The sequence below is a fragment of the Cucumis sativus genome, chromosome 5, assembly GCF_000004075.3.
Source record: "Cucumis sativus cultivar 9930 chromosome 5, Cucumber_9930_V3, whole genome shotgun sequence".
NCBI lineage: Eukaryota > Viridiplantae > Streptophyta > Magnoliopsida > Cucurbitales > Cucurbitaceae > Cucumis > Cucumis sativus.
The window spans coordinates 21,687,935-21,700,554 of record NC_026659.2 but is presented as its reverse complement, the minus strand read 5'-3'; the positions used below and the strand labels follow the sequence as shown (position 1 = coordinate 21,700,554).

General features: G+C 28.3%; 2 protein-coding genes across 2 annotated transcripts; both read right to left on the bottom strand.

The window, feature by feature from the left end:
- Positions 1–275: 275 nt before the first annotated feature.
- LOC101212640 (CASP-like protein 4D1) lies at positions 276–1,197 on the bottom strand. The gene is made up of 3 exons (XM_004142784.3): positions 981–1,197; positions 778–898; positions 276–670 (listed from the first exon to the last, which is right to left on the bottom strand). Exons 1-3 carry the CDS (start codon positions 1,127–1,129, stop codon positions 473–475), a joined length of 468 nt encoding a protein of 155 aa, XP_004142832.1. The 5' UTR covers positions 1,130–1,197; the 3' UTR covers positions 276–472.
- Positions 1,198–9,660: 8,463 nt separating this feature from the next.
- On the bottom strand, positions 9,661–11,730 carry LOC101212561 (dof zinc finger protein DOF3.6). The gene is made up of 2 exons (XM_004142704.3): positions 11,475–11,730; positions 9,661–11,288 (listed from the first exon to the last, which is right to left on the bottom strand). Exons 1-2 carry the CDS (start codon positions 11,526–11,528, stop codon positions 10,257–10,259), a joined length of 1,086 nt encoding a protein of 361 aa, XP_004142752.1. The 5' UTR covers positions 11,529–11,730; the 3' UTR covers positions 9,661–10,256.
- Positions 11,731–12,620: the final 890 nt, after the last annotated feature.

Genomic DNA, 12,620 nt, shown 5'->3' with positions numbered 1-12,620 from the left:
TATATTCATTGTTATAACAACATCTTCAAAAAGAAAAGTTATCTATATAGTAAAATTTATCATGAATAGATTTTAAATATAGTTTGATTTAAATTTTGTTATCTTTTAAATTATGCTACATTTTGCTAAAATTTTGTTAATCCTCAGTACATTTATAACTGTTCTTTTGCTTAAAGTTGGTGATTCAATTCTTCCCCTTCTATTCTTCTATTAAGTACTAAAACTGACTCTTTATCCGTCGTTAAGGATCATATCAAAAACAACACAATAAGATATATCAAACAAAAAGAATAGTAAACGAATTCTTATTAAACAATACACAAACCCTCAATAAGAAAAAGAAAATCTCAACATTTTCAATCGGTAGAACCTAAGAGAAGAAGTAACAAAAAATGGAAAAAGAATCTTCAGAATACACACATACAAACTAAACTATGAAAAAAAAACCCAAAGAGTAACAATTAACTTAATATTAAGATCTCTTGGAAAGTGCAAATGAAGAGAGAATGGAGACAGCTGCAGAGCAAAAGAAAGCAAACAAAAGAAGAGTTGAAGCTGCATAGGCCTTATCAAAGAATATTCTGAACAAATCATCTGGATCTACTTTTTTCAAATCAACTCCAACTCCAAATCCAGCTGCTGCTCCTGTTGCTAGAAGGTATGACAAAAACTGCACCAAAGAAACCCCAATATTATCTTTTTCGTCAATTTACTTTTCTACCATTCTTCTAACTATTACAAGACAGCAAATCGAAATTACCAAACGTACGTACGTACCTTGTCGCCAAAGAAATCGAATAATATAGTACCGTCTCCATTCTTAACTATGTTAAAGAGGGAGAATGCGATTTGCAGAAGGTTAAATACAAGTCCAATGATGATCGTAGCAAGCATATACCTGTAGAAAAATGTCAACTCTAATTATATAACTCATCTGTTTAACATGTATATTCTCAATCAATGAGAGGTAAGAGACATACCTAAAACCATGATAATCATTGAAATGAAGCTTATATGGTCGAACAGTTTGAGAAGTGGTGATAAGAATGAAGAAGGAGATGAAAAGAAAAACAAATGTTAGTATTCTCAATATAAGAGAAGTTATCCTTGAACCACTTGAATTTTCCATATTTTCTCGATCTTTTAATTCCTTCAAAAAAAAAACAAAAAACCCAAAAGCTCTAAAATATCTTAAATTTTAGCATGGAAAGAGGCTTTTATAATAAAACCCCATCAAAGCATATATGAGGTAAGAGTTTACTTCTAAGTCATAAATCCTACAGTTTTTCTTGGAAATTTATTATGAAATAAGAGTTTAGAAATGGTACGGTAGCATCATTGAAATGTGTAAATGGTTGACTTTTATGTTTTCTTATTTCTCCATCATCATTTAGTAATATATTAACCATTATTGTTTATTTCTTGAAATGAAATGGTGCATTTTATAGGGTATATTATATATATTTTGAAAAATATTTAAGGTACTTGATTTTGTGCATTCATCTATATGTATCTTGCCTAATTTTCTAAGTTTTGGTTTGTCATGTTTCAAATTCTTCTTGTTTTATGTGTGAGTAGAATAAATATATGAATGCATTTTAGTTGAGATTAAATAAGTTCATCCAATTGATTGACACTTTCTTAACACCTTACCATACTTAATATTGCTCATTTACATTTAACTATTATAAATGGACATGTTCTAACTCTTATTTCTCTCTCTTCTATAGAAGAGTTAAAGAGTTTTTGTTTTGGGGGTAAATTTCTTCCTCTTGTCCTCTATTACAATGTCATACGTGAGCAATTTGAAAGAAAATTTTTATTCGGATTGCGTTTGATATTTCTCAATTTAATTATTCTCTCTTTTTTTAAGGAAAAAAATTGTAAATTTTGGTTATATTTTTTAAAAGAATGGTAGGAATAAGGATTTAAGCGTATATAAGAGATATTTGTAATGTCGTAATATATAACAAATTGAATTATGATTATATTAATTAAAATATATACAATGAGTTGTTGATTAGCAATAAACATTCTGTTTAACATAACATACCATTTGTTACATAGAAGTACTCTTCTTCCACTCTCTCAAAGCAATTCTTCTCTTCCAAACATTTTATTATTCTTTTTTTCCAAGGTTATGAAGGATGACAAAATCATTCCATTTCTAATTTAAACATAAAAGTCAGAAGAATGGTTTTTCCCCAGTCTTGTTTCGATATGTTTGACCAAAAAAATGACAGAGAAGCTTGTGAAGATAATATTAAAGTAAACATCCAAGTTGGGTAACAAAATTAATTAAATATTTAATTTTATTTATGCTTGGTCAAGTTTTGACCTAAATTGGTTGACATCAATTGTGTCCAAGCAAATTGAGGAAACAAGTAGTGGGCTACCAATTCTCTATTCCCATTGGTTTTCCAAAAAAATAAACGAAATAAATAGTTAAATCAATCCATGATAATCAAATTTTTTGGAATAGAATATTTCAATTCCTTTTATTTTATTTTTCCTTAACGCGGATTTGTTTCCTTTAATCTCTTTTCACATTTGCATGCACTTCACATCCCAACACATTTTGCTTTCAAATTTGTCCATATATTAAACTAATTTTAATTTCTTTTTCTTTCTTTTTTATTATAATAAAATGATGGGTTTATGTTTGGAAATTTAATGTATTTCAAAGTTATATCTTTTCACTTGAATTAGGTCGACATAATTAAAGGAGTCGTGTGATATTTTGAAAGTGTCTTTAATTTGAATTTTGCTTCAAGGATTATAACTTATCGTATTTATGTTAAAATTTCATTGAAAAAAGAATAAAACTCTATATTGTTTTTTAATATTCAGTTAGCAAACTCTCCACAGTTCAATCTATTTATACAATTTTATGATTTTGTCTAATAACTCTTATATGTTTCAACGTCATATGATAGATTAATTCATTCTCTAATCTTGATAATATAATTCAACGTGGATAAGTAGAAATGAATTGGCATTATATTATGAATAATTATGGATGAAGCCATCTCATTAAAGCTGGACTTAAAATAATTAGTAATTCATTTGAAGTCAGCTTTTTAAACAAAATAAAAATATAAATAACATATATATAATTTTTTCTCACTATAACCAAATAATGAAACTATGAAACTATGAAACTAACAACAAAAATGACGTATTATTGTTCTGGAGAGGTGACGTAGGATTGAACTATATGAATAATTGAGTATCCCCATGATGAGAATTTTTATTTGTTTCAATAATTAGGGACAATTTCGTATTATAATTTTTTCCCATTGCATTGCATTTCATAATAATAATAATATAACTACTATGAGGTCATTTCAAACCGAGAGTCATCAAACTTTAGAGGCCAAGGCCAAAGCCACTATGATCTCTTCTCTTCACAAGCTATGACTTCTCGTAGCCTACATTCTTAAACCCCCATTAGGTCCAAAATGTCATCTCCAACTCCTTTTCAGATTAGAAACCTTTGAGGTTCACCTCTCCAAAAATTAATAAGATATCATAGCTCTACAAAATTGGTAAGTCGTTCTTTCTAATTTTCGTTTGTTTTGACCATTCTTTGTTAAATACTTAAATAAAAGTATATAAGTGATAGAATTTACCACTCGTGAACTTTGATAAGTTTGTAATATTACTTAATTATTAACCATAAAAATACACCTCCATGCACTTATCTGTAAAATAATTGTTATAATTTAGAAATTAGAAAAGAAAATTCGAGGTTCTGGTATAAATGACCAACTTTCATAGCTTATGTCATAGCTTATGTCATAGCTTATGCGAAGCCCACTCTCTCAAGTGGTGGATTTTGGAGGCGCATAATATCAGCCCATTGTATTGGGCTTGCTCTCCAAAATTTCTACCGGCCCAATCCTTCTAGGCCCCCATCAAGTTGAATTTCCACAAAAGTATTTAACTGATTAAAATTTAATTATACAATTGATAGCTACAGCCACATTGATTATATGAAAAGATGGAATAGATTTAAGAGAAGAACAAATTGTCAGTAAAATAATGATAATATGAAATAAAATTAACCATTTTATTTTAAATGTAAAGAAAAAAGGGTTATAATTTGAGGAGGGGTTGGTAGTTAAATAAATATAAAGTTGGGAGGACCTCACTTTAATTAATAAGACTCCACTAAGTGAGGTGGGATGTGACAAAGAAGAAAACCCCACATTTTAATTTTGTGGACAAATTTTCATTTTCAAAATTCAGTCAAAAGCTAAGCTCTCTCTTATTATACAACACAACAATAATTAATATATAAAATCAATTCAAACATGTCACACTAACCCATCAACTTGATTTGCACTATATTTTATTTTCATATGTTTTTCTTTTACATTTTAACTTCTTCCCATATTTGTCTCATATCCATGTTTGAATACTAATTAATAATCATATGTTATATCAATATCATGTACTTTTTTTCTTCATTTGAAACAACGAAGATGGAGAAATTTAAATCACTCAATGAGTTTTTTTTTTTAAGGAATAAATGTAACAACTATATATACTATTGTGAATTTTGTACTAATCATAATTGTTATTTTATTGGATTTGAGGTTTAGTTTCGTTATAGAAAATAATAATCTCTTTCATCTTTTTTTCGTTTTTCAATCAACTATTGATATTAGATCGTCTTAAGTCTTGATTATTGATATTAGATCACTCTAAATCTACGTCACATCACTCTCCTTTCAAAAAAAAAAAAAAATCAATCATATTAGAGTGATAGAACGCGTTTTTGTGAATTATTCAAATTATTTAGACTTAAAATATTGTTTTCATATTACAAAAGGGAAAGTCTCAATAACCTTTCATGGTCTTCCTCCTATTTTTGTCCTCTTGAACTTATTATTTATTTGCAATTTTCATAATTTTTATTGAACTATTCATAAAATATTATTCAATTTTGGATTACCGGTATAATTGTATAAATGATATTTGAGGGGAAAAAAAACAATACTACATGTAGTACAAAGAAAAAATAATTGTATACATTGTAGCATAGAAATTAGTAAAAGATAAAATGAAGTGCAACAATCATTTTTGTTATGTATGAATTTCTTAATTTAAAAACTATAATCGGTAATAAAAAATTATTATTATGATTAGTTGATATAGGTTGTTATCACAAATAGTTGCTATTAATAATAACTCTCTGTTTTGTCACAATTAAGTGTGTTTTTTTCTAATTTTGTCAAATTAATAACTACCATCGACCATAGTTATCATTGAATAATAGTTATAAATTAATCATTAATAGATACTATCATTCAATTTAAGAACTATGTTATTAGTTGTTATCTTTGATATCAACTATCAATGATAGTTATTAAAGGATAAACTAGACATTTTAAATACTTATATCAGTTGACCGGTGAATATTTATTATTATTTTTTCAATATTTTCTCTTCATGCTATATTTTTAGTTTATTTTTTAAAGCTATAAGTTTTCTAAAATTTTTCATGTGTGCTCAAGTGTCCCAAATTCGAATATTTTATTTTTAAAATAAAAATGTCTTAATACTATCAATTGAGCTCTTTATAATTGTAGTTTATTTTTAAATTGAATACTTTTTTGGACTACTATGGAACATTTTAGGTAATTCATAAAATAAAATAAAAAAGATTTGAATAAAAACAAAATTGTCACAACTCATCTGGGAAAATTAGATATAAATTATCAGAAATAGGATATTATGATATTTGGATTATCAGTTAAATTAAAAAGTTTCTTAAATAATCATCAAAGAATTTAAGATTATATTTGTTTCTTGAAATTCTTTTCCTTGATTTGCACTATATTTTATTTTCATATGTCTTTTATATTTAATTATTATTATTTCATATATCGAAATTGATTATGCCTCGAATTCATAAAAACCAAATCAATAGAATTATATATATATATAAAGATTTTGATTAGTGGTTAAAGAACCAATTGGAAAATATATAATACCTTGAGATGAAAATTAATGGCTAAAGAAAAAGCCGGCACATAAGCCCATGCAAATACATTAGATAAAAAACAACCACATATACAAAAATTTAAGAACACATAAATCTTCTTAATTTTTTTTTTAGTATAAGTTCTATTTGATCCTAATTAAAATTTAAAATTATAGATTATATTTTACTTTAATTTCTATCGGGTGTTTAAGTTGTAAAATGTTGCATTTTTTTATTACTGAAAATTTGAGTTTAGTATTATATTATAATTCAAAATTCAACATTTTTAACTCTCAGAGATAAAAATAAAATGTAATATTTGAAAATCTATTTAATAAAGAACCAAATACAAATTGGAAGTTATTATTACATTACTGAAATTCATACAAAGAAAATGAAATAATAATATGGTTGATAATTTTGAGCCAAAAAGTAATTAATAATTGTAGGGTTTCATAGGAGAGTATACATAGATATGAATTAGGGAGGAAAATTTAGAGTGTTAGGGTAAATAAGCATAATGATGATGTTGTAGGTATGGAAGTTAATTTAGTAGAAATGATTAAGACATAATTTCTTAGTCAAAGATTGTTTGTCTCCCTTTGCCTCTAAAAGGAACCCTTCAAACCCACATGTCAATTTATACTCATTCCCTCCCATTCTCTTATCTCTTCCTTTGATTTAGGACCTCTCTCTCTCAAAATTTAGTAAAGTTGGTACTCTTCCTTCTCTCTTTTTTAAGTCTCATTAAACTAAAGTTGTAGCCAAAAGAAAGTAGGAAGTTTTAAACCGATACAATTCATCTAATTATGAAATATAATACTAAAGACAACTTGTCTTTATAACTTGCTCTTTAGATAAGATTCAAAAATTAAAGAAAAAAAAACTTGATAATGCATAAGTTTGAAACAAGACAATAGTGCAAGTTTCTCTAACCTAACTAAAATAGTAAGGTGCACTTGTTGGCTCTATAATTATAAATAATTACAAGAAAGAACTTAACCATTTGTCAAAAATTCAAAATACATGAATATATCAAATTGAAATTATCACATACTTTCAACCAAAAGTTGAACAAAATTAATGCACACTATTCACAAGTAATTGATAATAGCATCTCACTGTTGAAAAAGAAGAATTCCCATATATTCACTATTTATACATACTAAAGATTAATTAATATATAAAAAAGAGAGATACTTCTAAAAATGGGCAAGAATCTAAGTTACATATGATTGAGCACATATGGAAGAACGTGAGGGCTTATATAACCTAGAACAAAACACTCACACATTATATTGGAATCTCTCTTTCAAAATATATACATACATATTATTATTATTATTATTGTGACATAGATGATATTATATGTAGATGAGAGATAAAGGTAAAAAGAAACCAAAGGACATAATAAAGATAAAGCTGCCATAGAAACAGAGAGAACATCTTCACGCCTATGCATGTGCCCATCAACCACACTAACAACATTAACTTAAAAGACCCTTCCTAACATAGCTTGGAATTCCGAGCTCTTCCCTCTTTCTTTTTTCTCCTCTCTCTTTTTCTTCTTCCCTTCTATTTCTAATTTTTACTTATGTTACATATATAACATAATACAATCCCAGGTTCAAAACATAAAAAGATTGATATGCACTCGAAACTAATTGTTGAACTGCCTTTGAATTTGTGACCTGGTGCTTCGAACAACTAACTATAAATTATTGTTTGAGTTTTTTTAATCTGTTATCTGACGTTTCGAATGACTAATTACGAATTGTTGAAATGTTTTAAATAACGTTATTTGACACTTTAAAACCTAAGTTGTACTATTTGTATTTGTCATATGCATGTTATTTATGTTTTGAATCCTACGGTTTAGAAAAACATGTTATATATAAATTCTCTAACCCTATAAGCGTCTTTCATTCTTTAATATGAATTATTCTCTTGATAGTAAATTGTTCTCTTTTTGTATTTGAACATAATTAATACACTAATGTCGATTTTCTATTGTTTACACTTCTCTTTTTTACTTTATTTGTCAATTTCATAAAATGAACCATACACTCTCTCTTTAACATCTTTTTTACTAGGGTTGATTTGTCGTGATTTGGTCAGTAATGGATTACTTTTGTTTTTATTGTTGTATAATGAGGTTAAATTTATAGGGTAATGTTTTATGAGAGGTCATTATGTTAGATTGTTGATCCCAAAAGGGAGATTAATTTGATGAGGGTTTTGAGAAACCAAAGTAAAAAAGAATAAACGAATGTAATAATGAGAGTAAAAAAATTATATTCGATTTTAGTGTGTGAGGGGAGAATAAAAGAAATCCAAAGGCAAGATTCCATTCAAAAAAAGAATAAAATCTATAAGAACTAAATGATGGGAAATACTGACATCATAACCATGATGCAAAATTCCCAATCCCCCTTTTACTTTGGATTCACTTTTGTTTTAAATACACATATATTTTACAAATAAACACACAAGAAAGCAAAGAGATGTAATAAAAACCAAAAACAAAAAAGCTATTAAGTGGTCAAGAGAAGGCCTTCTCCCTTTTTTCTACTTTTGACCAATTTGAATAGTGTGTGTTTGTGCTCTCTTAACACTCTTTTCTCCCTTTTTGAACAAAAAAAAAAAAACATCCTAAAAACCACAAATTCTTCCTTTACTTTCAATTTTATTATAATTCTTTATCGCATGATTGAATCTGGTATGATTAGATCTAATTAGATGTAAGCTTTTGAATTACAATATGATCATTTAAACATCTTTTTACAAAAAAAATTACTAACGTCCAATTCAAGGGACAAATGAAATAACAAATTGGCATAAATTACATCCGAAACTCAATTTCGTCCACTAGAATTTGAAAGAATAAAAAAAGCCAACACAATTAACAAAACCAGCAGCTTATTAACAGGTTGTATAGCAAGCAACCCTATTAGAAACACGAAGATAAACCGAGAAGGAGACAAAGCCGAAATGAATATTTTTATGTGTGTATATAAGTATATAATTTAGGGGTTTTAAGGGAGAATCTAAAAGGAAGAAATGGCACAAATTTAGATGCATTCAAACTGCAGTTTCTTTTCAGGAAGGTGAAAAAGAAAATCACATACTATGCAATAAAATAAACATTACCCTAAAATACGAAACTAAGCTTTCAGATGGGACTTCTGAGATTTTTCTAAAATGAAGATTCAAGATTGAGAGCTTCAATCAAACACACATGCATGTATCTAACCATCTCGTTAATTCATTAAACGCTTAATTAACTACAACTTTAGTCCTTATAATTTTTTAAAAAAAATTAAAATTTAGTCCCTTATATTTGATCAAATCTTCATGCTTAGTCCCCTGGTAGGAACTATTTACCAATGTTTTATGAAACGATAGAAACTTAAATTCTAGAACTATAGGGACTAAAATTATACTTTAACCCTTTATTAAATTTATAACTAAACTCAACTATATAATTTCAAATTTTGAACTCATTTTATCTATGTAATTATCCTATAAAGTTCAACTATGTTCAAGTTAACGTTAATCAACATTTATAATAATTATATGCATTATTGGATACTCTACTTTTGCTTTTTTCCAAGTTTGTTTCATTGACCAAAAGATACTAAGTGAGAACGAAAAGAAAGAAACATATATCTAAAAAAGAGCAGTGGGATCATCATTCATTTGATTTCACAATGAGAGAATTAGGTCAGAATAATATCAAACTTCACATTACATAATATAACAAAAGTCCCCAATTAAAATCAAAAGCCCACATTAAAATAAATGAAAGAAAAAAAATATATTAATAATAACACAATGAAAACCCTCCTCAACAAAAGTAACTAACATATTAACCCCTACCATACTCTAATATTTTGATCATCGTCACCCCCTTGATCATCAGAATATTTTCTAAAAGCCCCCCACAAAGTATTTCTTTCTTTTTTTTTTTTCCTAATTTCTGAAATTTCATTCACCTTAATTTCTTCCCCCACATCCATCTCTTGATGTTGTTGTGTAATCACATGTTAGAATTTTGAAGCCTCAGTTTCTCAGCTTGGCTTTTCTCATTCTCTTTCAACCCCTGTAATACAAATTAAACAACAAAAGAAAAAAAAAAGAAAAAGAAATACAAAGAAATAAAATTAAAATTAAACCCCCAAAGTGTTAATTTTTTTTTTTTTTTTTTTTGTAAAATGTCGGATTGGTTCTAATATTAGGAATAATTAAAATTGGAAACCCCAAATTACAAAAGATGAGTAGTGGAAGAAGTTGTGTTGAAATGATCTGAAATTGGATCACTACTCCATCCAATATTTCCAGCTGTTGTCGTTGTTGTTGTAGAATTCCAGAATTGATCTTCATTTGGCTGAATTCCAAGAAAATTTCTTGACAAATTGTTAATCCCTTGTGTATCCTCCAAGATTTTCATACTATTGTTATTGTTATTGATATTAATATTCTCCAATTGGTGATTGAATCCACTTTCCAACAATGGCTTTGACAACCTTTGATAATTTGTGAAATCAGCTGTTTGTTGTTGATGATGATGATCTTGATCGCCAATGAAGTTTGAATAAATCCCATTTTGTTGATGTAAATTTCCAAAAAAGGGTATTTTCCATGGATGATGATCTGAAATAATTCCACTTGATAAAACTGAGGATGATTCAGCTGATGATGGGAGTGAATTAGGGATTTGAAGGGCTTCAAAATTTAAACCAAGGTTTCCAAATTCACTAAGATGGTGTAAATTTTGAGAGAAAAAGGGCAAATGGGTTGTTGGAGGAGGATGGTGATGATGAGCTAATTGTGGGCTAATTATATCTGTTGTACAACTATTTGATGATACTGTGCTTGTTGAAGTGCTTGATCCTCCTGGTGATTTTGACCTATTATTGCTTCCTCCTTTGCTACTTCTCTTACTAGACCGCCGACACCCGCCTCCGACTGGTACGTTCCTCATCGCTCCACCTCTCGTCCAATACCGGCGGCACGTCTTGCAAAAGTGGCGAGGCTGAGTGAGACTATAGTTGTTGAAGTAACAAAACTTCGTGTTTGTTGATTCACATCTAGGACATTTTAATCCTGCTTCTGGTTGCGGTATCTTTGCTAACCTAGCTCGATCCGTCATTGACCCTGGTCTAACTGATCCAGGTCCACCTCCACCGCCTCCTCCGCTACCTCCACCACCGCCACTATTAGCTGACGGTGCCGGAGGTGGAAGGTGTTGAGCATTATTGGTCTCACAACCACTTACTTGGAGCTGATTTGGTTGCTATTGAGAGAGAAAGATCAAGGAAAAGAATATAATCCCAGATCAAAATATGTTTGGTATATTCAAGTAAATATAGAAAAGAATAGGGAATATAATTCTTTTTAATTTCTTGCTTTTGTAGTGAAGAAGCTATATAGAGAAAATATTTAAGAAAAAGAAACTAAATTAATGAAAAATAAACCATACCTGAGAAGGCCAATTGGGTGGATCAAGGAACACAGGAACTGAAGAGAAAACCATGGATCGATTGAGGGTAATTATGAACACAAAAATTATGGAAAAATAAAAGGAAAAATATTTTTTTCTTTAAAGGGAAAAGAAAAAAAAAGGAAAATAAGGATGAAAAACTTGGAGATGAGAAAGGAAAGGAAAGGAAAGGAAAGGAAAGATAGATGATGAGAGTTGAGTGGAAGAGAAGAAAGATATAAAGGGAATGAGAGAATATATATATATATGAGAGAATGAAAGTTATAATATATGTTTTTAGGGTTTTGAAGAGAGAGAAAAGTATATAGAGAGATATTATTATGATAGAATATTTGGGTAAGTTTCTTATTCTTTAAGCTTCTTTTTCTTTTTTTTTTTTTGGTAGTGTGTGTTGTTGTTCCACTGTGGGCACTCAGACAGAATATAATAATAGAAATGGGAAGGGTTTGGTTTGGCCATGCATGGTCATGGAGGACACAAAAAGAAACCCTAATAGGCAAAAAGAAAATCTCTTTTTGCTCAATATTCATTTTTTTAACACAACCCTACAACCTCTCTTTCTCTCTCTCTCACTCCTTTCAAAAAAAACACAAAACAATCTTTATCTTTTATATATATATATACACGAGAAATATGTATTTGTGTCTTTTGGGTAGCAACTATTTTTGATGTATTCAATCAAATTATTCGATTATAATTTATTGTGTGACATACATACTTTTGAAAAGTATATTTTAATTTTCTGAAAAATGATGAGATTAATGTAAAAATGTCAACTTAATTGGATTTCTTGGTGTACATACCCATCCCACTTGCATCATATATAATTAAGACTTAGATGCCATTTAAAATGCAAACTTGGCTAATAAAATTTTTCCATGTGTGACATAATTTTTATGTAAAAATTAGTTGAAATATTTTTCTTTAACTATTCACATGTATATCAAATTAGATTGCACCTAATCATTATTTAAATTTTTTTAAAGTGTAAAAGAGAGTTGAATGGGTAAAAATGAGTACATTATATATATATATAAGAAAAAAATAATCATAATAAAAGAAAAAGTTGAAGTTATGGTGGAATGGTCTTGAGTGGTAGTGTCACAATCTAATGTACCTTTGTTT

Bases quoted from the DNA above. Each gene is read 5' to 3' on its own strand.
- LOC101212561 (XM_004142704.3), bottom strand. From the start codon at position 11,528: ATGGTTTTCTCTTCAGTTCCTGTGTTCCTTGATCCACCCAATTGGCCT. The intron at 11,289-11,474 runs GTATGGTTTATT...CTCTCTCAATAG, and splicing joins CACCCAATTGGCCTTCTCAG to CAACCAAATCAGCTCCAAGT.
- LOC101212640 (XM_004142784.3), bottom strand. From the start codon at position 1,129: ATGGAAAATTCAAGTGGTTCAAGGATAACTTCTCTTATATTGAGAATA. The intron at 899-980 runs GTATGTCTCTTA...ATTTTTCTACAG, and splicing joins AATGATTATCATGGTTTTAG to GTATATGCTTGCTACGATCA. The intron at 671-777 runs GTACGTACGTAC...TCTTTGGTGCAG, and splicing joins TCGATTTCTTTGGCGACAAG to TTTTTGTCATACCTTCTAGC.